Source organism: Cryptomeria japonica, chromosome 8, assembly GCF_030272615.1.
Source record: "Cryptomeria japonica chromosome 8, Sugi_1.0, whole genome shotgun sequence".
Taxonomy (NCBI): Eukaryota; Viridiplantae; Streptophyta; class Pinopsida; order Cupressales; family Cupressaceae; genus Cryptomeria; species Cryptomeria japonica.
The window spans coordinates 83253607-83281257 of NC_081412.1; the positions used below are offsets into that span (position 1 = coordinate 83253607).

The following is a 27651-nucleotide window of genomic DNA, read 5'->3' on the forward strand; positions in this document are numbered from 1 at the left end:
TTGTACAAATATAAATGGTCACTATCCAAAATAATTGAATTTTTTTTCACTCCCTCTTGCACAATAACTATACTAAATACACACACATCTAGATATGCATATCATCTTACTTTAGAGTCAAGATGATATGCACATATATACCAGCAATCCTACATTCGTAAACAAATATAACTGCCAAGTGCATGTTGTTATGCTATATAGGGGATTTTAGTTACCTATTACTTCAAGTGAATCAAGGACGAATTTTTTTGCCACCATCCATTTTTTAATATACTGTTACAAATAAGTCATTTCCACTTGAACCTTAAGCCAATTAATTATAAATTTATTTTCTTACAAATACAATATATGCTAGTATAATATCATTTGGAGTCGCTTTCACGGATATGTACAAATAGCCACCCCTCCTCTGAGCACATAATACGGACCTTGTCATCTACATACCTACACACAACATGCCAAACCTATTCGGAAAACCATCATTCGGTTTGCAAAAAAGAAAACAAATGGAGACACAAAATATAGGCACATACAACAACTCCAAAGACATCTTGGAGGTGCTTTTCAAGGGAAGCTTGAGAGAGCTGAATTCTAATGCAGCATCTTCAATATTCACTTCATATCGCTTATTGGAGGTCACTCTGCATACAATCAAATTAAACATGTAAAGAAGAATGCTACCACTTCTTTGAGACTTCAAATCTGCTTTCTCTATCTTTACACATAATGCATATGGACATAAGAAAAAACAGAAAGATGGTATAGTAGACATGATTTTACCACTATCCATGAAGTTGTTTAGTAAACTGTGAATTGTTTTGCATCAATGTTTCAGATCACGCTCAGTCCATCATCAAGACGAACAAAGTGAAGAAGAAAAATAATACAATAGGTTGTAGTTTATTCTATCTAAACACATTGGAGGTCAAAGGTAGGAGACAAAATAAAAGAAAAATCAGTAAAAAAGAGGAAGAAATAAGTATGAAATAAAGAGCAAATATAATATAAAATACTGAAATTGAGAACAGGTAAGAATTAGCATTATACTCTAAAAACAATTATAATATAGTATTATAATTATAATATAATTAAGAAAATCAATCATGATTCATAATATCAACATAATAAATAAAAATTATAAAAGGATCTTCAGACAAAAGGACAGGAACAATTAAGAAATGCCAGTCATCCATACACACAAGCTAGGCAATATATTGTGCCATTAATCAAGTGCAATACTCTGAAAGTCACACGTTCTTATCCTATTAAGACACTTCTGAAAAAGAAATCCTCTATATTTACTCTAATAAAGATTACCAACACAAATGCTACTTTAGATATGCGTTAACAGAATGCATGGGTATAGATGGCAATTAGGTAACTTTGTCAGAGTCACTCTCTGAGCCAAGTTGATCATACATTCAAAAATAAATATTATATGTAGGATGCACTTCACTTGTAAGGGTAAAATAGCTACTGTTTCATGACCTGTACAGAACTATGGTTTCTTTTAATTCCATGATTTAATGAAGTGTAGTTGCATACATTTCCAAACCCATCCTTTGTATTTTTTCTATATGTATTAATCATTCATTCAAGAAACACAAGCATCTCAAACAGTAAGATACTGTTTGAAAGTTATTTTATGGAAGTAACATGAAGTCAAAGTTTAATTCAATTGAACAAATATGAAATGGCGATTGATTTAGGCAAGCAATTGGTAAGGTATCTAAACCTTTTGTGTCTGCAACTGGAAGACACTAGATTGGCTGCTTGGTAATAAGCATTCTCTAGCTAGAATTGGTTAGAATATATTGAGCATTTGAGACAGATTTTATGCTTACATGCTTTATGCAAAATATATAGTCTGGGTATTGTGCTAATACAACACTTCAAGAAACCAGTAAACAAGACAACTTTCAAATTAAATTGAAAAAGGGAAAAGAAAACATGACCCTTAGAGTGAAAAGCCTGCAGATAAGCATCATGCGGAAAGAACCTTGTGGTTTAAACCTTTAAAAAGTAAAACAATGCAATGTTGTTTTGTACAATATATGCTAAAGAAAGACAACTATATTTAGTCTCTACTAAGAAAGCTAGTTATCTACACTTTTCATTACACAACTTTATTCCATAACCCACGTCCAAAATTCAAATCAATCAATCTGCATTCACTCTGCACCTATCTTTTTAATTACTTCTTATAATGCTTACGTAAAATTGCCCCTTGATCGCGGTCCGAATAAAGGAATGAATTCAGCCATATTCTCGAGTTGCCCATTACCCTTGACTGTCTGCAATCATATTAAGAGTTATTTAAAATGATGAGAGATTGGAAAAAATAAGAGAACTAAGGCAACACTATCACCTGCTTCCTATTGCAATCAAATGCAACCAATGTGATATTATCTGATTTGTAAATGGTAAAGTGATCCGCGATAATAAAGAAATTGATTTTGGTGCAACACTTGTACCTGCAAACTCTGACGAGCACTAGTGGCTTTTGCCAACCAGGTCCCATCCTTTGGCTGATCAAGAAAAGCAACAGTGAGAAAGCATTTTAATTCTTAGAAATGTTGATTCTCTATAGTTTTTGAAATTTATGATACTGACAAGATTCAAAATAATTCATAATGTGAATTCAACAAATCAACATAGCTGCATTTTCAATAAATATAATCATTCTTTGAATTTTTTCTCAATTAGTGGAGGGACCAAAAACGTAATGAACTAGAGCTTATTTTGAAGTTTTAAACCTTTGAAAATCAACAAAGATCAAAATGGGTGAGAAAATATTTAGTGGTGCCAACAAAGAATATGTGCCAAGACTTCCAACCAAATTTCTAATAGAAAATGAGTGAATGAATTTTTTTATGTTTACTTGTGTTAGATATCAAGTTTGCACAAGAGTTGGTTTATAAGTGGACGGTTGCCTTTATTAAGAGATTATATGTTTTCTTTGCTCATGTATGAGATCCATTGGTATTGGCTCACATACAAATTTCTCCAACCTGTACTGGAACTTTTGCTAAATTTTTCTATTTCTGTCCATACAACCATACACTTTCTCCAATTCCATAGCTCAAGCCTAAAATTCTGTTGACATTTTTGTCACTACAGCTATCTAAATGCAAGTGATGGATAAATATTTGCAGTTTCACTTGTTCTGCTCATGGTTAGAGAAGTGGGCTTTAAATTATTTCTTTGCCAAGTACATTGATTGCAGTGCAAAGCAAGTGTTGTCTTCTCTTGATAAAGATTAAAAATTATAACAAATATTGCACTAGGGTTGGAATTTAGATATGAACAGGAAGAACCTGTGAAGTCCACAGTAGTCTCCATTTGCCAGCTAAAAATTCCAAATCAACTGGAGCACTATTGTGATTTGAAATGAGTGTATCAATAGCCTGTCAAAATTTAACAGAGTATATCTCAAGTCAAAATTTAAATAAGAAAAAAAACGTAGTCAAACTAACCAGATGGTCACAGTTCATGCATTCATACCGTATATGCAGGTTTATGATAAAAGGTGATTAACATACAGAAGCTTTTCCACAATTCCAAAATGTAGGTCAAAGCATTGTTTTATTGCAAATAAACAACTATGGAAGTGCAAAATATAAGCTTGAACACATGAGTGCAGGAACCTGCTCTACTCCCTGTCCAGTCGAGATAGCTGACAGGAGTTTTTGCCTGGGTTCAATCTTCTTTTGAAGCACAAACGTAGTTCCCTGCACTACTAACCAAGAGGTAAAAATCACCTTAGAATCTAGATTAATCACTCGAAAAGTTTCTTTCTTAAAACTCTTTTTACCAGCTCTCTTTCAAGACCAAGGGTATTATCTCAGTTTAATAAGGTACCAAATTACTAATTGTATATGAGAACATTTCAGATTTGTCAATGATCAAGGAACAGGACAAACAAAATAAATAAATTGTCCAAGAGCAACAAATTTTGGCAATGTATATAGACATCAACCAAAGAATAACATGTATGCATACCTTATTGCCTCTAGAAATACGAATATTTCCTGTGTGAGAGAGGTATGTAGTGTCCAGCCACCCTTTTGCTTCATCCCCAAGCAATCGAAAAGGAACTGGATATGGGACCTTGAAAGGCAAAAACTTGAAAGAAAATGCTGCCTTATCAAATTTGAAGAGGATGCGCTTCTCGTTTTCAATGAGTGCAGCTGCCTAGTTCAAGGACAAATTATAGACAAGATTATAAACAATTAAAAAGAGGTTCCGAACAAAGAAACAATTTTTAAGACTTTCATTCTATTACCATCATAATTGTATTAGTCAGATCTTGTACTTTTTGAAGAGAATGTTGCTTATACACTGTCTGTTCCAGTTTTTAGCTCTAGCATTTATATTTCTAAATACATATAAAACAGTTTCAAGAGGAGGGACCTGATTCAAGATTCAAAAGGCAATAGCTGAATTAAAAACAATATTATAATAATAATAAAAAAGAACGTATTCTTTGAATCAAGAGAATCCATAAGAAAAGTGCTTCAAATGTATCAAATTGATTCAATGTAAACTTCAATGCAAATATTCTTAGAATTGTTCATTAAAAACAATAATAAAAGAAAAGTTATCCTAGAATAATTGCAATTACTATGAGACATTACAAGTCCTTAGTCCGCCTTTCAATTTGAGGCCTGCTTCTCAATCACAGCTTTGCACCTTTGTTCACATGGTCCCCATTGCCTAGATTCTTTTATTGTTGTTGACTTATTTGGTTCTTATGTTTTCTCTCTCGTGTCATTTCTACTGGTTGTACTTTCAAGTATAGTTGACCCAGTTTGGTCATCCAAAGGACATTACTATTATTCTTTTCTTTCCTTCCTTCAAAGAGGTGTCTATTTGAAGAAGACTAACATCCTCGTTCAATCTATTAACATCTCTATTGACCAACTTCCTCCAAGCTATTTATTAGATGCCCCTCCTCACCTTCTTCACTCTAAGGAGGCCATCAATAGAATTGTCAAAGGGATTATATTTACTCTGAAAACATTCAAGACACTTGGACTTTTCCTTTCATGGTCACTCAGCCCCAAGTTGGCTTTCCATAGTGAGCATTTCTAATAGATTTCAGGTAGCATAATCATTCAATGCCAACTAAGGGTTTGCTCCCACCAATGACACATTGAAATGGATCACCATATCTCACATGGTGATAGGATATGCCATCTCTACAACCTCTATGAGATGTTGAACCAAGGAGAACTATGTTTTTAGGTGCCTCATATACTATGACACCCAGTGGGTACTATTGTATGTCTAGAGAATCAAATGATTCATTGTCCACCTTTTAGTAGCCAACTTAGAGGTGCTTGGCCCTTTTCCTTCAAGATGGTGTTATTTTTATATAGTGATCTTTAAACTAATCAGCACCAATAAATGATAAAGCAATAAACACAAGTGCACAAGAGAACACTAAATATACATGGAAAACCCCATAGGGGAAAAATCAAAGTGAGAAAATCTGCTTGGAGCTATTGTCCAAATCCAGCCTCACAAATAGAAACAAGATTTACAATTGGTTTTATGGTCACACCTAAGGAAGCTCACTGCTCCTTGAAGTCCATCAGACTTATAAAGACTTGCTTAAGTGGTTTACTACCTCAAAGCAAGATAGAATGAAGAAAACAACTTGAATAACAACTGCCTTTCATTTACTACCTCTTGCACACTATCACGACTTTAGCAACCTTTGGCTCACTACCTCCAGTAGACTGCAATTACTTTTGCGAATATTCCAGCCTTTGGCTCACTGCCTCCAGCATGTCGTTGATAATCCACCTTGAATGTTTGCACAAGCTCTCTCCTCGAACAAATGATCTTCAATATTTATATATGCTCCGCAACCTTCAATAATTCTTCTCAAGATAGGCCAGTGGTGGAAAACATGAAATGTTCAATAGGTAGGCCCAAAACACCTCCATGGAGCTAAGAAACTTGTTGCGGTCCTATCCAAAAGTTAAAAAGGACCAAAAACATCTTTGATATTCATTCCCAAGCAGGTGCATCCATCCAAGCATCAACGCAAATCACTCCAAGTCGGCTACAAGGTAATGTGTAGATGAAACATGTAGCCCTTTATCAGTTGGCCCAAAACCACATCTAACACGAGAAATTACACATTGTGATTCACATCAAGACATAGCTAGCCCCAACACAATCTTGTCACATCCTCCAAAACACTCAAATACATGGCACACATGAGAAATCAAGCCCTATAGGCCAAATAGTCACAAATCTCCCAAAATATCAATGTTAGAAAACATGTGACCCCATCGAGATCAGAATTTGATATATGAACCACATAGGGACGTTGCAAGAACATTCAACATCATTCCTATAGATTCGTCAATAGCAGTTGCAAGTCGTTCTATAATTTTCTTTGTTGATTCTAAGAGTCAACTTGCCTCCCTTTTATTTCCATTATCCTTGGGTTTTATTTTATTTTTGAAAGTGTTGGTGTCTGTTTTATCATCTACCAAACATTAGAATAGGATACCCGAAGGTATTCTATCCTCTCTTGAAAAATCACTACTGATTCCAAGGTCTTTATGTGCAAACAAGCGACTTTAGTGGAATAGCTTCTTGGGTAGTGTATGCTGAAAATCTCAAGGGGGACTTACGTTAACAAATGTCTTTGAACTGTTGAACTTAACAGATTTAGCAATTTTAGGCTCTTTCTTTTTTGTGGATTTTCTCGGATTTAGACTTTCAAAAAGGAGAAAAGAGATAGGGTTTGAGAAGGATAATCTAATCCTACGAACTCCGGAGACGGTATCACATGTTAATCATTTGCAACTTAATGGCAGATACCAGTTAATAAAGGCCAAGTATGGGCTACTTCTCTTGTGTATGAAACATTGAGATTGTGTGAAATATGAACTATTAAACTGTGGTACTTTAGACTAGTAAATTTGTACAAAATATTGGCTCGTTAAAAGGATGGTGAATTCTACATGTTCTTTAAGCTTGAATTCGCCCTTGAACTCGTGAGAGAGCAATTTGCTAGCTCAAGGGCACAAGTATGAACTCCCTATTAAATTAATCTAGGGTTTTGTCAAAGAAAGATTACTTTATAAGAGTATAAGTCATCTTGAGTTGCTGACCAGCATGGGAAATTTGGGTCCAAACATGTATGACAACCAATGAGCCATATAGAGCTAGAATGTAGTTAGCATAGAGACAGACATAATGACTTGAACACCTTCAGGAATTTAAATTCGACTGAGTAAGGTTATGAACAATAACTTCTTGAAATAGTGTAAACCAGTGTTAATCCAGATACACAGCCTAGTCAGAGGTCATGCTAGTTAGGAGTAGCTTGTGGTGTATAGCAGACTAGGGATCTATGTAGGATTACCCTCCAATTCAAAATGACATGAATTAGACTTTTTGTTACCTCCTTGCGAAAGGTTGGGCCAATCCAGTTGGATATGGCACGAGGAACTAGGAAGTCCGTGGTTGGGCGGAAAAACGCCCTGATGATACTTTCCCTCCTTAATGGTCTATTGGTAAAGTTATGAAAGTTTAGAATTGTGGCATCTGGAAAAATGTATTTTCTAAACCTCTCTTTTCATTTAAATTGAAATGTTAAAGTTACATTCATATCTACTATTTTCGCCCATAGCATAGATCTATGTTTAATTCAAGATTTCAGTTAAGAACAAGTTTCCTTTCAGTTATTTGATGTTAAAAAAAAGGGTAGGTTTTTCCCTCCTTTTCTGCTACAAAGATGTAAAAATTGTTATTTCAATTTGCATAGGTTGTTGCATGTTACACCCTACCATTCAATTTCCTTTTAGTTTGCCTCCAGGTGCTCCATTTGTAGGAGGACAATATATTGGTTCCCCAGTTGTGTGGGATAAGTAAGCACAAGCATCTAAACAATCTTGAGTAGAGAGAACATTGTAAAGAAACCGAGCCTTGATACAAACTTGTGATATTTTGGTCTCATTTCATGCTCTTTGCTTGATTGTCATCAACTCCTTGTTTGAGGGGTTCTTCACTCACAATGCTATTTATACTTGTACCATGTAGTATAAATCAAGGTTTAACCATTTTAGTTTTACCCACTCTAGCTTTGTTCAACTCTTTTATACTTTATGTTTAGTTACTTTTTCTTACCCTAAAGTTACTTTACCCTAGTACTTCTTTTATAATTAATTGCACTTTCAAAGTCTCGTCCCATTTTCTTTATATATGGACATTAATAAAACATATTTCTTACTTCCTTCGATACAATTCATAAACCACTATCTACATGACTTGGAGCACTAATTTAGGGCCTTTTGATTTTGTACAATTTAGGAGAATGCAAACCTTAGTGCAAATGTAAATTATAATCCCTTGGAGCATAGTTACCAAATCCTACTTGATTTGGTCGAGACTTTGTCAAAATCCACATTTTTCAGGTGTATTGAATCGGTCTTAAAAAAATCTAACATTTCATTTCTCTACTACCATTGATAAGCTTGATCCTTCCAAAAGAATTTCATAAGCTTGATTTTGATGAAGTTGCTAGGGGGTAACCCAAGCTAGGTTCAGGTTGACTGTTTGGTTGAAAATAAAAAAGAGGGCCCTTCTTATTACCTTTTTTAAACCAACAACGAGGCTGAAGCTTTAGCTTTAATTGAATGTTTTAAGTTGGCTAGGAGCCTAAAGGTTAGTTCTTTGGAGGTTGAAGGTGAATCAAAGGTCAACGGAATGATCAAAGGAAATGCTCTTAATTGGAAGTTGGAATGTATGCTCAAAGAGGCCTGAAAACATTTGGAGGGGTAGAATTATGTCTTGTTCCATCATTGGTTCAGAGTCAAATTGTGCAGTTGATTTCCTTGTTAATGTTGGGTGTTGTTCAACCTCCAATTTCCACATTGATCAGTGTGGAAGCTTCCTCTTGGCTCAATCTTTGGTTTATTCTTTAGCTGAATTGCCCTATTGGTCTTTCTCCAACCTAGAATTATTTATGGTGAAGAAGGCCTCAAGGATATCTATGCAATTGGTTTAGGAGTTTATGGATTTTTTATTTGAAGTTAGAATTAATGTTTTTTCTTTGGTTATTATTTTATTTGCTAGACAAGGTCACCTTTTTTGTGACAAGAAGCTCCCTTACATCGTAGGGACAAGGACGTGTTTGTATTTAATGTGGATGGTCTTTCCAAAGATCATCTTGCTGCAGAAGTATTTGGAATGATGAGATGTCAATTTTGGTGGTGGGAAGCAAGTGTTTTATTGCTCGGGCCTTTTGATGGAAGCTGATTTTTCTTTGAGCCTTCTATATTGGATGAAGTTGGATGTTCTTTGGACTATAGTTTGTGGCAAAACTGGATTGTTTTCTGAACCACGGTAGATATGGTTGCAGACAGAACACTGCAGAATATTTTCAACATTTCAAACTTAGAAACTACTGACTTGGTGGTCAGCACCACCTTCGGGGTTCGTGACATGGCTTAACTGCCTCCCGTGGATCTAGGTAAGTTTGGCGTTTGTAGCGGACGTTGATAGCTCGAGCTTTTGGCACAACGACAAATATACCTACAATTGGTATCAGAGCCTTGGGTCATGTTGACGTGTATTTTGTACACAATCATACACAGAATAAAATACCCAAGGGTACCTTATCCTCTCTTGAATAAAATCTCTAACTGCTGAAGATATCGCAAGGAGGATCAGTTAGGGTGACTTCAATGTTCTTTTAAGTAGGGCCTCTACGTGTGGACAAGCACCAGTGGTCGTTGTGATTGCTGTTTCATCAAGGGGTCTTACGCCAAATCCGAACTGCAGGAATAGGGTTTCCTAATGCTAACAAGCTCTCAAAAAAAGATCAAAAGAGTAGGGCTTGCAAGAGATAAAGTCTAATCTAATCCTAAGAATGACTCAATGTGGACGAGACTTGGCAAGATTCTACCAACTTCAATATTGCCATAAAGTAACAACTCAATTGAAATTGATGCGATCTTCTAAGGTAACGAATGATTTTTTTCAATTCATCAAGGATCATAAACACTACCACGAAGGCACATGTCCAAGATACAACAATGATTGAAAGTTTAAGTGATTCAAGTTGATCCAGTTGACCACGCAAGGCGTTCCTACAATCAACAAGAAGCTAGTGGTTTGGAAAGTGAATCTCACCAACGATCAAGTCCAACACTTTGTCCTTCAAATTAAAACACTATTTTGATTGAGAATGATTCAAGAAAACGAACAACCATGAAGATAACCACAAGAATTGCAATAAAACACCATAACTTCAATATTTTATTGATTTCAAAGCCATCATGAACAACAATTGTTTGAAATTCCTTCTTCAAAGCTCAATCTTGCTACAAAATACTTGCTTCTATCAAATTGCTAATCTCTAATCACTAATGCTGACATCTAATCTCTAGTTTCTAGTTCTAGTCTAAAATGAAAAGAAATGAGGGTATATATAGCATCCTCAATTACAATGAACGGTCCAGATCAAAATAAGATCAATGGCCAAGATTATGACACCTAAACCCTAATTAGGGTTTATTACAAATAGCCCCCTTTTTACTGAACAATATTAAATGCATAGCCAAATATTAAATTTGGCACGAAAATCTAGGAGACATAGACCAATGACAATTAAGGTGCCACATCATCTATAACAACCTCTCATCTAGAATCTTATTTCCTTTCCAATGCTCTTTTTTAGCATATGCAATGAATCTAGACACGATTCCTTCGATCTCAACAATTGGAATCTCGAGAAGATTCTTCATTCGTTCTTCTAAGTGGATGACCTGATCGAAAGCTCCGAGAAGAGCAGCGTCCCATTCGGGTTCAAGTTCCTTGGTCTTCTCAATCAAGAGCATGGTAGCAAACATCTGGTCCCGTTGCTCATCTGTAATAATATTCTCATCTTTGCAAAAGATGATCTTGACTCTATCTTCTAATTCCTGCAAATCCACATCTGTCTCAACTTCGATCCTCCTGCCAAGAATAGTACGTAGTACCTCAAACACTCTGTCCTGGATCGGGTGGATAACCTCCTCAACATGATTGCATCTAGTACTGATGTCCTCAAAGAGAACTTCCTTCATCTGGAGTAAAGTCGACCACTGAAGTAAACTATGAGGTCCTCCATCCATTATCTTTTCTTGCACTAGGACCTTCCTTGATGTTTGCCTGATTACTTGCAAGACAGGAATGATAACATCTTTAGTATGAGCAAAGGCAGCTACAGTTATCATTAGGTTATGGATGACCTCAAGAACCTGAATAGCTCGGTGAATGGTCTGCATCATCCTTGTTGCAAATTCAATAGCAACTGTATGGGATTTGTCAATCCATGAGCTCATAAGCTGAACCAAACTCCTGACTCTCTCTGCCTCGCCAACTGATTCGAGGGGAAGTGCCTGCGCAGGAGATACTGTTGGATCCTGACGCCTCAAAGGCTGATTGAGATGGCTAAAGTAGCCTCTCCAAGCACTGACCTCTCGCTCAAGCTTCCTATTCTTTTCCATTTCTTCTCTAAGCTTGTCCTTAAGTGCCTCAAATGAATCAGTGGCATCATCCAACGTCTGCTCGGCTGTGAGTGGACCAAGCTCAAATGTCTCTACATCAAATTCCTCTGCGAGGATCTCACCTTCATACTTGTCCACTGCTGGTGTAGCTATCTGTAATTTCCTGGATCCTGTCTCATCTCTGATCATCTTGGACATCTTAGTGGCTTTCCTCTTTTCTGTCACTCCCTGAGAATTTCCAACAAGGCTCTCTAAATCAATCACATTATCTTCGTCCTCGATCACAATCACCCTTGTTAGTCTCTCTTTTAACCAATCTGGAATGGCAGATCTTGTTTCTCTAACCTGTATCTCATTAGGCAATGTTTCTTCTTCTCTGAGAGGAGATGTTACTTCATTATCTTCCTTATCTTTATGTAGCTCATTAGCTTGGAGAGACCCACTTGGTGACCTTCGAGGTGCCTGTCCTTCTTTATCGTTCTGTACCATTGATTCCATAGACTCCTCTATCTCAAGTGTCCTCTTTTCAGGTCGAGAAGATGTGCCGGATGAACGATCTCGGTTGGCCTCTTGCTTCTTCTTGGAGGATTCTCTTTTCTCAGGTCTCTCTTTCCTCTTCGAGCCTCTTGAATGGGGATTGCCCTCACTTACACTCCGAAGGTTGCCTTCGCTTGCATTTCTGGGATTAGGGTTACCCTCACTTACACTTGCTCCTCCTTCAATTGGTCTCTCTTCCAAAGTGAAAGTCATAGATATGCCTTGCTCTCTCAACTTCTGATGCTGCACATCAACCCATTTGCGAGTACAAGACAAAACTGGAGCCATCAAAGCATCTAAATCCACAACCTCGGGTTCATTCCAATCCAGCCTCACTGATTCGCTTTCTCGATCATAAGATGATTGGAGATGTCTGCCACTGTCCTGAGCTTGGTCGGCCACTCTGTAAATTTTGCATTTTCTGATAAAGTCTAAAGGCAATCTAGAATGCATCTTTCTCTTTACTTCAAGGTCATCCAAGAGATTCATCACAAAATCCTCTATCTGAAACTCATGCTTATATTTTCTTCCAACTGTCTCCTCTATGTACCCATATGGATCAAAGCTCTCTCTCAAGGCAAAGAATGAAAATGAATATAAAGCTAACTCTTTCTCTGCATCATCCATGGCTAGAGCATTAGGACATACCTCAATTGAATTCCCTAATATGATAGGCACAGGAACTCCATTTCCATGTCTGTGTCTGAATGCTTTCACATAAGCGGCCAACTGTCTTGTTACCTCAAGTAACACAATTCTGTTTGTCGGATATCTCGGCAACATATAGGGAGGTGAAGGACATCCATGAACTCTAATATATGTAAACTTCTGAAATTGGATGAACCAAGCACCGTACCTCTTTACAAGCTCTTGTGCATCCTGAGATAGCCGATTGTGAATCCCGCCTTACAATATCCTGGTGATGTTCATCGTGAATGTATCATTGACTAACTTGTAGTTACTTCCTGGCGGATGATGCAAGTGAACATAGGAATCACAAACTCTGACTTCCCCGGGCCCTCTTCCGATCACTCCTCTGTGAGGTAGTCCTGCATACTCAAAGCTCCTGATCAAGGCATATATGATGTATGAACTCATGTGGAAAGACTTGGTAGCCTTCAATCTCCTTAACTGTACGTCCAAGCAATGGCTAATCATTCTAGCCCAATGGATTGTTCCTTTTCCCTGAACTATCACTTGGATGAAGTAGAACATCCACTTCTCAAAATAGAAGGCTTGAGGAGCCCCTGTAACTCGGTTGAGCAATGTTATCAAATCTCTGTACTCCTCCTGGAAGTCAATCCTATGTGGTGTGTTCAGAATCTTGCTCAGGCGAGGACGACTCTTGAGTAACCAGTTCTTATTGATGATGCTTAGGCAAGCGTCTGGATCATCTTCGTACATGGACCTGGCTCCTTCTAAGCTTTTATAAATCATATCTTTATGTTCCGGCAAGTGAAGAGCTTCACTTATAGCCTCCTCTGAAAGATAAGCAAAAGTGTCTCCTTCCTTGGACACTATCGATCTGGACTGTGGATCATAATGGTGAGCACACTCGATCATCAACTCATGGCACTGGATTGCTGGAGGGAAGCCGGCCGCCTTGATAATGCCACTTTCAATTATTCTCCTTGCGACAGGTGACGGCTTGCCAATGTAAGGGACCTCTCGAAACTTCTTCGTACTGAAGTTCCCCAAGTTGGTATCTCCAATGTTGCTCCACTTTGACACGATCTTGGTCTCCAATTCTTCGTTCTTCTGATCTTCCTTCATGAGAGTTGGACGACTGGTGGATGCTCCCGCCTTCGGGGTCGCCATCGTAACACCTACACAACATTTCATAATAAGAAATAGATTTTGCAATGTATAAACATAGATTAGATTAGAGATTGGATTTAGGAAACTTCATGATAAGTCTTTGAGTTATCATTTCCTAAATACGATTGAGCTACTAGAAATTTCAAAATTTCAAAATTCAAAATTTAGATCAATATTCAAAATTCAAGACAAGGGAAGACTTTGCCATACCTCACTTGAGAGCTAACTCTAAAAAATGCAAAATAAGGAAATCGCCTAGGCAAAAATCGAAATTTGAAGTATCAATGCGATCCTCCTCTAGCAAAGGCGCCTCCTTAGTTAATTTCACCACCTTGAGGACAAATTTGCTTCACTTGCAATAAAATTCGCACTCCTCCTTGGATGGAATTTCGCACTTATCCTTGCCTTCCAAATCGCATATGAAAGGATGATAAAATGATGATTTAAAATGAGATATCACACCTCCCTTTATAGGCGCTTACCTCTTCAATCCCCATAGGCCGACTTTTGCAAATAAATAAATTTTAAATAAAAAGAGGAGGCCGACTTTTAAAAAATATATAAAAAATAAAACCCAAGCGCCCCAATTTATTTATTTAAAATAATAATTAATTAATTTAATGCCTTCATATTTAAAAGTTTCGATTTTTTAAAGGCAAAATTAATTAATTAAATGTCTTGTGCGCACTTATTAAATGCAAATTTTAATTAAATATTTCAAATTTTATCGAAATTTTGCATTTAATGCGATTTGAAAATGATGTTGGCGCCAAAACATGGGAGAATAATGGATATTAACCTTATCGCTCTGGTCCCTGGGAGAGGGACAGGAGCGCTTTAGCATTTTGGTCTTGATTTTTACGCCTTTTACGTTCAAAGTCACTTCCCTTACGTCCAAATTAGCATCTTAATTGGGAACCTTGAGCTTGATCGATTCAATCTTTTGAATGAATGTCTCTCAAACCATTTTCGCCCTGGTCCCTTGGTGAGGGACAGGAGCGAACTTTACTTTTCTCCTTGATCTTTGGTCATTTTGGTTGCCAACTTACGTCACAAGGCGAGAAATAACTTCATCCATTCATTCTACGCATATTTAATTTGTTCTTTGCAAGGCAAATTTGATATTTGAGTGATTTTCGCCCTAGTCCCTTGGTGAGGGACAGGAGCGAACTTTGTATTTTAGCTCCAAATTGTCAACTTTTAACATTAACTCCTTGTTCATCACCTTTCTAATGACATTTCGGACCTTGCATGACTTCGCCTTGCTATCGTTTTTTGAAGGAAATGACTAGTTTAATGAATATCGCCATGGTCCTTGACTGAAGGACAGGAGCGATTTTGCATCTTTGCTCAAGTTGATCACCTTTTGACGGTTGGTTCCTTGTCCATCATCCTTCCAAAGACATATTCGACCTTGTGAAATTTTGCCTTGGCGTGGTCTAGAAAGAAAAAGATTGATTTCATGAATATCGCTCTGGTCCTTGACTGAAGGACAGGAGCGATATTCTATTCATTGTGCTAATCCTTGATCATATCGACTTGTAATTGCCTTCGAAGTATAAAATGGTGTTCCTTACTCCCTTTTGAACGTTTGAAATGGAAGTGGCCTCTCAAAATTAGGCATACTTAGACATTTCGCTCTGGTCCCTTGGTGAGGGACAGGAGCGAACTTGACCATTTCTATCACTTTTCGCTTAGACATTTCGCTCTGGTCCTTGCAACTTGGTTTCTCTTCGAGGTGTTCCAAACATCATTGCCACCTTATATCTTGGCCTGGAGCGACTTAAACTTGGAGAGGAATATTAGATAACCTTGATTCCGCCCTGGTCCCTGACTGAGGGACAGGAGCGAACTTTCATTTATAGGCTCATTCGTGCTTTGCCAACTTTCAAATTTGTCTTCAACGGGCTCATTACGCTCCCCTTCACTTATCTTTAACGTGGGCCTTGCTCCAACTTGGTGGGAAATTTGTTTTGGAGAAGAAATCGCTCTGGTCCCTTGGAGAGGGACAGGAGCGAACTTGGCAAATATGGGCTTCATTTGGTGTCTTGCAAACTCTAAATGATCTTCAATAGATTCGTTATGCCTCCTTTCACTTGCCTCAAACTTAACACTTACTTGATCTTTGCCCAAAACTTGTTTTATAAGGAAAATCGCTCTAGTCCCTGGGAGAGGGATGGGAGCTATCACTAAAATTCGCCCTGGTCCCTGGGAGAGGGACAGGAGCGATTTTGCTTCTAGGGCCAATTTTCCTCATTATGGTGCTTTCAAGTTATATTCAACTGATAAGATGTACTTCCTTTGTTCTTCTCAAATTGCGAAATCATTCAAATCTTTCAAGGACAAGGCAATTTTGGATTTCAAGCTCCGGTCCTTCAGAGAGGGACAGGAGCGATTTTTGTCCCTGGCACATTTCCTTGTTTGCAAATTTCTTCAAATTATATTCAATGGACAGAACATGTCTCCCTTTATCTCTTCCAATTCAAAATTCGTCTTGATCCTGCAAGGACAGTAAAATTTTGAGAAACAAGCTCCGGTCCTTCAGTGAGGGACAGGAGCGAACTTTGTCCTTGAGGGCAAACGTTCAACTTTTCTTCGCAAACGACTAAGTCTGGATGCTCCGTCATGTTGATTTCACCTTTCATTATGCCCTATCAAAATGAGGTCAAAATGGCCTAGGCAAGACATTTCGCCTTGGTCCCTGACTGAGGGACAGGAGCGATTTGACCTAAAACTCCAAAAATTTGCCATTTTCGAATCTCAAAATCTTTCAAAAACCTCCAATTCGCGTTCAACTGCATCCCCTGGCGCCCCTGCACAAGACAAATGAAATAAATTAATAACCAGGATGCATAAAATATCATTTTCGCCCTGGTCCCTGACTGAGGGACAGGAGCGATTTTGCTTCCACAGGCCTAAATATCAAGTTTTTAGGACCTCAGTCACTTCACAAGGCAAAATTAGGCCATTTCCAATGCTTGGGATTAATTATCAAAATTTCCAAAATTTGGCCAAAATCACTCAAACAAAATTTCAAAATTCCATCACCAACACTTAGGCAAAAATAAATTCGAACTTGCATTCAAAATTCCGACTGAACCTAGACAGACTTACTTGACCTCCTGACAGATTCACCCTATTTCAAAATTGCATCTTACGAGAGGAAGCTCAACAATCTTCAAAAATGGGCTGGACTCTGACTTAAAATCATTGAAACGGAAACCCTAAGGCTTAACCCTGGTCCAGACGACTGACTCACCTACTCAAAACCCTAAAGCAGAGAGAGAAACAGGCAAAACCGAGCAAAAAGAGGGGGTCCCCATTTTAATGGGGCGATGTGTGAAATGGTCACAACAGGTCACAGGTTTGAATCTCAGTAGGTCTCCTTCATTCCGTCGATGCAGAACCCTCAGTCAGTGCTGAGGGGGAGATTGCTGACTTGGTGCTCAGCACCTCCTTCGAGGTTCACGACATGGCTTAACCGCCTCGTGTGGATCTGGGTAAGTCTGGCATTTGTAGCAGACGTTGATAGCTCGAGCTTTTGGCACAACGGCAAACATACCTACAGAACTATGTGGCTGGACCCAAGCTTCAAATAAATTGGAAATACAGGTGCTGAAAGGAACGGGGCATACATCAAACAAGACTTTTGGGTAAAACGGAGGAAAAGGCGTTTGATAAAAGGCTATTGGAAGATATCTTTGACCTAGTGTTGCTTGTGGGGTCAATGTTTGTGTTGAGATGAAGGATGAAGTAGGGAAGTTGTCAAGGAGAAAGTCTTCAAGAGAAGAAGTCCAGGCCTTAAAAAGGAAATTCATGCTCTTTGAGAAAAAAGAGCTAGCAGCATTTTTCCTTGACCTGGCAAAGTATGTGTGGCACCTATGCATTGTCCACTTGAATGGGAGGCCGGAAATCTTTAGCATTTTCTCAATATTGGGACTGTCAGAGGAGGATTTCAAGGCTGTAGAAAATAAGGAACTTTTTGAACCCTTGGTGCTAGTTAAAAGAATTCTAGAGGTGCTAGTGGACAAAGGTGGTGGAGACTTTTCTCTAAAGTCAGGTAAGAGAAACTCTTCTCCTTGTTCTTCCAAGGGGGATCAGGATGTTAAGTTGGTTCTTCTCTGCCTATAAGGGTTGTTCTAGTTAAATGGTTGGTGGTGTGGTTGTCATGGGTTTCATCTTATGATTGGTGGTGTGGTTGTGTTGGGTTTCATTGGATGATTGGTGGTGTGGTTGTTTTGGGTTTTGTCTAGTGGCTAGTGGATGGTGTTTCAAAGTGCTCAGTTTTTTGGTTGTGGATGATTGAGTGTAATGTTGGGTCTCTATACATGTGTGTGCGGTGTGAATGTGTTGGGTTTTTTTTGGTGGCTAGTGGATGGTGCTTTAAGCGTTCAGCTTTTTTTTGTTGTGGGCATAATTTTGGGTCTCTACACATGCAAACACACACACCAATATATATATAAACAAATATATACATATACATATATATATTTGTTTTGTTTTGTTTATGTATATGCATACAAGTGTGTGCATGTTATATAGAATTCAGACACACAGCAGTAAAAACATATATGTATTCCCGTACACACACAAAGAAGTGCATATGTATATACTATATACATATGCACGCATCTACACATTATTTAGAATTCTTATTTTCTGCTTTGGCATACCTGTGAGTTGGCTTTTGTTCCAGCTGCAATTTAAGCCTGCTCTATAATGACAATATGTTGTTTTCTCAATTGCAGGCCTTATAGAACTCACACTATGCCTATCAAAGAAAAAACATTTCATTTCTCTGCAGGTACACATCCCAACTAACAATCTCTGTTCATTTCTTACCAATTATATATATGTTTTGTATACAATCAGCTATGTGTGAAAATATTTTTTAATTTTCTAAACCATACTCAAAAAATTTCGGCCAGATTTTTCTGTCTTATGTAAATCCAGATTTACCAACTCCGTAACTGTGTCTTGGAGTATACTCAAGCTAAATGTAACAGAACTGAGGCTGAGGTTTGTTGAAACCCTTAACTGATCAGTCAAAACAAGCAAGACCACCTGGGATAATAAATTTGTAATGCATGAGAAAATGCAGACCATCAGACCAGACTGTAAAATGTTTTCTAGCTTAACCAAAATACGAGATTGTAAGAAAACTGGTCTCTTTATAATTTGATGGAACTCAATCCAACAATGGGGAGGTCTAGGTGAAATGACAAGAGTGTTTCCTTGTAGAGAAGAACAATTGTTGACCAAAAACCACCTAAAGGCTAGAACTTATAATTTGATTGAACTCAAACAGGCTAATCAGCTTAATAGATGATGAGAGTTGCAATTGATCTTCTATTATAATTTATAAACCAAGCATCAAATTGTAGTTTCTTTTAAAGTGTGCTTTGGAACACCCCTTCCAAAGTTTGGGATAAAATGTAAAGTTCTAGGCAAGCAAAATGCAGTGAAAAGAATAAATGAAAGTTTCCTACCTCTACTTTAAGCTCCCCAATAGCATCTGAAAATCTAACAATATTAGAAACTCTGGGATCATCTGTATCTCTCAGCTGTATCTCCTGAAAGACGGTAAATGCATCTACTCCAACAAATGTTCGCTGCAAGAATATTCGGACATGCCAAGTATTACCCATATGATCTGTTGAAGTGCTATAACACAAACCAGTTTTCATTAAGTAGATTGTTTGGGCAAATTCAAGACCATAGAAATACATGTTTGATTGAAGCTGACTTTTATTTACAAATATCAACAATTAAAACAGAGGGACTGTAATAATGGTGATGGATATAGACAGAAACAATTTGTAACATGGGAGGTCCAACATGATTGAATTTTCTAAGAAACCTCAACAATATGACCTTTGTAGAGTAATTAAGTAGTACAATTTTGAACCCAATTATTCAAACTGTTGAGACACGCTAGGTAATATATAAGGACATCTGTTAAATAGATAAATTTAACAAACAGTGGTGTTTTCTAGAAGGCCAAACAGCTATAAATTTAGTCTTACCTGAATAGGAGATGCACTGCCTGGCCTTGTGGTGAAAATGAGCTGCCATCGACCTTCAATTAAAGAGGAACTAGTCTGCAGATTGTCAGATCAATCTATTGTTAGAGAGTCGTGTTTTCCTTTATAGGAACTGGACTGCTCGGTCCTTGATTTATTGAATCTATGTTAAACAAATAATCACTGGTTAATTTGAAACAATTCACTTTTGTTCTACAAAAACTTCATAAATGGCCACTATTAACAATTGCACAGTTTGTTTAGGAAAATGGAATAAAATGCAAATTGCAGTTACATAAAGGGAAAAAGATTACTGGTTCAAAATCATAAGGTAACACATTGTCTCTATATTTTGGTAGACTGCAAAATGCACACAGTGAATCTCACATATAGTGTCCATACAAGATCCATGCAGAAACAAATGAAACCAAATAAAAGCTACACAGTAACGAATAAATGCTTGTTTTCAGCAACTAAAAGTGAAGATCAATGTAACTAGGGAATCTAATAACGGAGATTCTTGACAATGAGACCCTATAATAAATGAATTAAACTGTAATCCACCAATAAAATTTCTGGGTCTAGGTGGACAATTAGTGAGAAAAAAAGAAAAAACAAGGTGATCAGCCTAATTTAATTTAGTTAAACTAGACAGATTCAAAATACCTTCTGGGTCTAACTGGTCAATTTTCTTTTAAATACTAATTCCCACAGTAATCAAAATGGCTAAAGGGATCACAATAATTTAAAGCTCGGAGTATACAGAGGGAGTGCCTAGTACATCTTCATCATAGTACAAAACAGAACGTAGAAGAGATGCAAAACAAGAGAGAGAGAGCAAAGCAATGGGCAGAGAAATCTATAGATGGATAAAGGAAGATGAAGACTGAAAAGTGTATCCGAATGCAACACAAACGAAAATCATCCAAAGAGAAAATGCTCAAAGCTATGTTAGGGCATCAATTCAGTTCTTCAAATCTGTGCCAAGGATTTCAAACATCTGAGTAGATTATCCAAAGACTATGGTGTAGTTGTTGAGACAGAGCAATTGTCATGATGATGACCTTGATTCAAAACCAATTGGTCTAGATAATTTTGATGGCATACATACCCATAGTCTACAGACATGACTTCTAAAATGGAAATGTTACCAGCTCCAAAAATGTTCTAGAAAGAGGTGTTACAAATTCAACAAAAATCACTAGAAAGAAACTTGTCAGGCGCTATCAATTCTATGAGCTAATATTACTGTACTGACCGGGTCCAACACTCCAGCTGCTGATTCAAGTGCTTTTATTGCTTGCTCCACATCCTGTACAAATGATCAACTAGTAAATTAGCCCCTCTTTCCTCCTTCAAATATGTCAGAGTAATAACTGCTAAATTCCCATATATTAGTGTAATAACTGCAAGGTTAGCCAGGGCCTGAACCAGGCAATATTTGTTGGCTATTTTTTCAGATTAGCCATATTTTCAAAATTAAATTCCTGGATTTACAAACTTCCAAAAAAAAGTTCCATATTTTTTATAAAAATTAAAATTTACACTATACTAGTTTATATTAAATTATAGAAAACATTAAATTCTATGTTTTCCACACATATTAGTCCATTACATATTCCTCACTTTTCAAAAGATATTTTCCATCTGTCCCATACTTCTTTAATCAGAGAAAATACCTCCACGTAAACTGTGTCAGAATATTATGAGTTACTTCCTACAGACTAATTTAATAATTTCAAGGTTAGCTCGAACCTAAATCAGTGACAATTTTACACTAATATTAGCTACATCTTCTTTAAGTTAAAATGACATATTCACTATTTAAAAAATAAAAATTCAAGATTTTACAGAACAATGCACAAAGATGAAACCCCAAATAAACTATCAATAGTCAATACTTCATTATTCGCACATATCAAAATATTGGATCCACAGTAGTTACACCTCTTATATCTTAGAAAGCCCAAAACAATATTAACCATAAATATAACTTTTCTATTTTTTTTTAAATTAAAAAATTGTCAAACTATTCGATACTTTAAGCCACTGCCCGGCATTGTCATATAACATTATTAGTATTATTTTTGAAAATAACTATATAGAATATTCTATCTATCAAACAAGCGGTTCCCAATAAACTCATCCCTCATAAGATCAAATAGTCTAAATTCAGATCCATCACGTGAGGTGATGCTCACTGGACCAAAAGGGGGAATCAAAACTATAAAAATGCACTTGAGGAGATTATCAATTCCAGTAGGACAATGATAAATGTTGAAACACTAGGACATCTGCGGGAATCTAAAAACTGATGATGATAGATTTAAACAATACAAAATTAAACATCCAAACTAAAACTAATAATAACTAGTAGAACAATGAGAATATAAAGACAAGGAAAAAATTGGTATTATATTAATTCCATGAATCCAGAGCATACCACCTGCTTGCATAAGGTTACCAAACTCAAAAAGAAAATCCCGTTGCAAACTTAGAATTATATCAACGAACTGTTAGATGGGTCCGAAAGACATCTTGGGAAAGTTCGAAAAAAATATATGTGAAATATTTGATTTATATTAAGTAAAAGATGAGATACACTTCCTTTCTACCCCACCTATTTTAAGCATATATTAATTTTAGGTAAACTAAATCAATATTTACAGTCCACCTAGTACATGAGTCCTTATTCAAGATAACGATTTGTTAGGCGCTCTAAACCAATTTGGCCCAAAGGACATTAAAAGTCATATTATTCCTGACTTGTCTCTCCTGTAAGATAATAAACATTTTTATTTTAGATGTTGATTAGTCATTTAGATAAGTTAGATTCAGGTGTGAATCCTATTGATCAATAAATTTTATCAAGGAATTTTGGTGTATCCTTCAATAATATCTGATTTTTTGCGTTAACGATACGCAGATCATCATTAGAGATTTTGATACCTTCAATTGAAATCAGAGCAATCTCCTCACAGTATTATATAAAATACACAAAATCTGTTTGTCTCTCGTTTGAGTACAAGTTCTAAGAGCAATCTATTCACAATATTATAGAAGATACCTAAAATCTGTTTCTTGCTTGTTTGAATACAAGTTCTAATGAAAAGAATTTGTGGTATATTGATTCTGATTATTCCTCACATATAACTTCTAATGAAAATCTATTTATTAATTTGAATGAAAAACATAAGAGTACTGTTGTGTTGGGAAATAATAAATCACATGAGACTAAAAGAAAAGAAACTACTGGTAGCAAATGAAAATGATAAACTTAAGCATATTCTTGATACTTTATTAGTTCTTACTCTAAAAAAGAATTCGTTATCAGTTGGTCAGATTCTTGACCAGAATTATCAAGTTATTTTTAACAAGAATGAATGTATAAAAAAAACTAAGTCACAAAGATATACAGTGATTGCACGAGCACAAATGATAGGTGATTGTATGTTTCCCCTTCACTTTTCTTCAAGTAAGCAGGTCTTGGGTACTACAGAGGTGTATGATAGTCAACTATGGCATCAAAGGTATGGACATCTAAATTTTGGTGATTTACTTTTACTAAAGAAGAAACATGTGGTTGAAGGATTGCCATTTTTTAAGAATAAACAGAAAATTTGTTTGGAAAAAAACATAGAAATACTTTTCTGATTGGTTTGTCTAGAAGGGTAAGAAAACCTCTTGAAGTTATTCATATTGATTTATGTGGCCTTATGGCATCTCTTTCACTAAATAAATCCAAGTATTTTCTCACTTTCAATGATGATTTTTCTCGTAAAACTGGGATCTACAGTTTGGCTAATAAATCCGAAGTTTTTGATAAGTTTGTTGACTTAAACAATTAATTGAAAAACAAAGTGATCAATTCATTAAAGTCATCAGATCAGATAATTGGGAGAGTATAGGTCAAGTATATTTTTGGATTTATGCAGAGAACATGGGATTCAAAGAGAGTTTACCACTTCCTACACTCCACAACAAAATGGAATAACTAATGAACATTTTTTTTTCTTGTTTTCTTACAATGTTCATTATGGGAGAAAATTCAAGATGATAAATATTGTTTAATTTATCAGTTGTTAGAAGAAAATTTTAGAGACTAGTTGTTAGTTGCTGATTAATTACTTTATTAGTTACATTTAATTGTGAATCCTATTGCATAAATATGTAAATTGATGATTAATTTTATCGAAGAATTTTGATGTATCCTCCTATTATATCTGATTTTTTGTGTTGATTATTTGCAGATCATCAAAAATTTGTTTGTAATTATTTTGATTCATCCCTAAAATTTTTAGCCGGGGTCAAGCCCGTTTAGTTTGCTTATGGATTTGTGAAATCTTCACATGTACTGCATTGGATGAGCCATTGAATAATTTATTAATTAGCTTTCTATTCTATATTTCTATAGTATTTCTATTCCTTCAAACTTTGGCGCTTTAAAACTGAAAAACAGATTTGTAGGACGGAATTTATGACCAGTCACCAAATTATTAATAATTAGACATCTTTCTTGGGGATTAACTGCCTGCAGTATTTAATTATGAGACAATCCTTCAACGGCCCGTCTCTCTTTAGCAGGCATTCCTTGTGTGACTGATCTGAGCTCACATGATCCTGGATGGTTCACATGGCACTTATGGCATCAACTGATGCTTGCACAAGTGAAGCTGTGGGATGAACATAGCATTCAAACTATCCTATATTATTAATTCTCCCTTTCAAGACACACATTCAATAATCAGAACTTCCTAAAAGGTTATCTACTTGAGCGAGAGTCGTGCTGGAATGAGTGGAAGCCACGGCGGGGCAGATAGATGGTATGCAATAATTTATTTTACTATTTTTGGTATTGGGTTCTTAAGCATCATTTCATAAAATGAGTGCTAACGGACCATTCGAGTTCATGAAAGATCAGGATCTACATAGAAAATTTTGAAATGGTCGCAGAAGAAATGAGAGTCCGAATAAATAACAAGGGAAGCAATGACTGTCATGAGAAATGGGTCATTAAAGGAATGGCTATTAATTATTAAATATTACAGATATTAATTCTCTGAGTGAAAAAGACACCTAAAAATGACCTACAGGTATTACACCTGCTACAAACTACAAATATTCTGAGAAATTGAGGAAATGAATGTTAATTAATAAGTATTAAACATAGTTTATTATCCAATAAAAAAGTAACTAAAAATTAGCAATAGAAATTAGACTTGCTTCAAACTATAGTGGTTTGAATTCCAGCAATTACTTGGGCTTAAACCAAAATTTCACATTCGGCAAGAATAAGAGCAAACTAAATTAAATACATTTGGGCCAACAATTCATGAAAAGAAAATGAATGGATCTGTCCAGTTCCTTTGAGATTTAATCAATTAAAAAATAAATGGGTACGTGAGCAATGAAGTAAAACTCAAAAAAAACAGAGAAGAACTAAGGCAACCGCATGTGTGCTTGAATTAAGAAAAGAATAAAATGGGTCTGGAAATTTCCAGAACATTTCAAAATGAAAAAAAAAAAAAAGAGAAAAAAAGATTAAATTTCACCTTCAATTTTTCTTGAGAAGCCGAACGTCCCCTGCCCTGAATTCCCAGCAAGCTATCTATCAACCGTTTTTCTGCTTCATTGGTCACTACATCCTCTGTTACATTTCCAATCAGTGACCCACTTGAAATTCTCCCTGTTTTCATGCTAACATTATGACACTTATAATTTTTCAGGGAAATTATATTTGAACCACTAAAATTTATGGACTGCTGCGTCCTTCCTTTAAGAGCGCTGCCGACATTGTGTTGCGATCTCCATGTTACCCATCGGCATTGATATCCTGCACTGCTCAATGCCATTGCTATTTTGCGTTTTATTCGTGTATCAGATTTATTTTTCTTTTATATACTCTTGTTTATCCGTTTTGACGATCCAAAATACAAATTTGAATGATAAATTTTTATTTATTTTTAAATATTACCCGAAACACTATCACGATGGGTGGTTCAGTTTTATTGTGAATTTTATCGTCTCGAATGTCTTTTGTGACGACACCCAATTTCATTCCTTGCCAATTTATATAGGATTTCTTATCAATTTAATAGCCGTTGGAAGAGTTAAGTAAGGAATCTTAAGTTTTTTCATTCTCTACTATATTTAGGATAGGCATCAAGGAGTGGCAAAAATAGTAATTAAGAGTTTAGATCATTGAGATTTATCAAAATTTATGGTATTTTTTAAAAATATAATTAAAATAAGGACAATTAATATTATATAAAAAATGGTATTTTTTTTTTAATGATTTATCATGTATTTTCAATACATTATTAATGTATCGAAAGTATATAATTAAAATCACCATTATTATGAGTTGTCGTGGAAAATATATATGACCATGTTTTGACAAAAAAACTAATATTTTACTATTGTCTAAAATATCAGCTAATCTTTAATATATATATATATATATATATATATATATATATATATATATATATATATATATATATATATATTACTATAAGTTGGTATTGAAAAGATACATATGATCATGTTCACAAAAAACTAATCTTTTAACATTGTCTAAAATATCAGCTAACCTTCAATATATATTAAAACACTAGTCTTCAAAAAACTCAGTACATATCAAACAAAATATCATGTTGGAGTGGGGTGCAAATCAAACATCTCACTACTCCTTAGAACACTTACATTTTTGACAACCTTCTCACATTTAGGACAAAATCGACCACCTACACATCCTTAGACATCTTGACTCAACAACAAGTAGGCACATTGAAATCAATCTTAATAGAAAAATTCACATCCATAACAATTCTAAAACTGCCTACTAAAGATGACACATTCTTATTCAACCCATGAAAATGTCGAAGGTAAAGCTTAGTTCTCAACACTAAAGCCTAGTTCTCAACACTATTGATATCCTTAAACATCTTGACACAACAAGAAGTAGGAACATTGAAATTATTCTCAATAAAAAAATTCACATCTGATGCCTTTGACAGTTCTAAAACAATCTACTAAAGATGACACACATTCTCATTCAACCCATGAAAATGTTGAAGATGAAGCCTAGTTCTCAACACTATTAATATCTTAATGAAGAAGATACATTCTAGTAGTAGAAGATAATAGTGTTGCACAACTTAAAGCAATTGCAATATTGAACACATCACATCTCCCCGCCAATTGTTTAGGGTCCAAAAGCATCCCCACCATTGCAACCCTAATTTGTATTCTTGGACAATCATCCACCTCCTTAGCCAATTCCCAAATTATCATGACCCAAATTCTCAAATTTGAGTTCCTAATTAATTTTTCCAAGAATGCAAGGAAATTATCCAACATATATTCTCCATACTACCTATCTGTCACCTACACTTATCCTTCCCAAACCATCCACAGTCTATTATCAACTCAATTCCCCTTCTCAAGCTTCATAAGAGTAGCCATGTGGACAAGAACTAATCCAAAAAAAGCACTCAAAACTAAAGGTAGAACCTAATACAATGATTAGGGGAAATCACAATCTAGAACCATCTATCCTTTGAGTTGCCTCAAACAATTATTCATTCCATGAAGACACGTGATCTATTGATCACTTCCATAAGAAATCATCATCAACTCGTATGCCGAATTTGTTTCTTCATTTCTTCGTGTGTCCCACCACACACTTTTCTAAAGCAAGGGAAAATCAAAGTGAAAAGAAATGGTTAGTTTAATCCATAAAAACATTCAAA

The 27651-nt window shown here is 35.9% G+C and overlaps 1 protein-coding gene across 2 annotated transcripts; it reads right to left on the reverse strand.

The window, feature by feature from the left end:
• Positions 1-25838, reverse strand: LOC131038427 (probable plastid-lipid-associated protein 12, chloroplastic). 2 transcript variants are annotated; one of them, XM_057970861.2, is made up of 11 exons: positions 25450-25837; positions 21156-21209; positions 19901-19975; positions 19364-19486; positions 4003-4194; positions 3648-3731; positions 3318-3407; positions 2475-2528; positions 2215-2294; positions 534-641; positions 1-444 (listed from the first exon to the last, which is right to left on the reverse strand). In XM_057970861.2, the coding sequence occupies exons 1-11, from the start codon at positions 25747-25749 to the stop codon at positions 363-365; spliced, it is 1242 nt and encodes a 413-aa protein (XP_057826844.2). In that variant the 5' UTR covers positions 25750-25837; the 3' UTR covers positions 1-362. The 2 variants fall into 2 exon arrangements, with proteins under 2 accessions (XP_057826844.2, XP_057826845.2); XM_057970862.2 differs by having other exon boundaries at positions 289-464; positions 25450-25838.
• Between the last annotated feature and the right edge of the window lie 1813 nt (positions 25839-27651).

Coding starts and splice junctions, on each gene's coding strand:
- LOC131038427 (XM_057970861.2), bottom strand. CDS start 25,749: ATGGCATTGAGCAGTGCAGGATATCAATGCCGATGGGTAACATGGAGA. Junction 4,195..19,363: donor TTGGGGAGCTTAAAGTAGAG/GTAGGAAACTTT, acceptor TCCTTGAACTAG/GCAGCTGCACTCATTGAAAA. Junction 3,408..3,647: donor CTGGACAGGGAGTAGAGCAG/GTTCCTGCACTC, acceptor AAATTTTGACAG/GCTATTGATACACTCATTTC.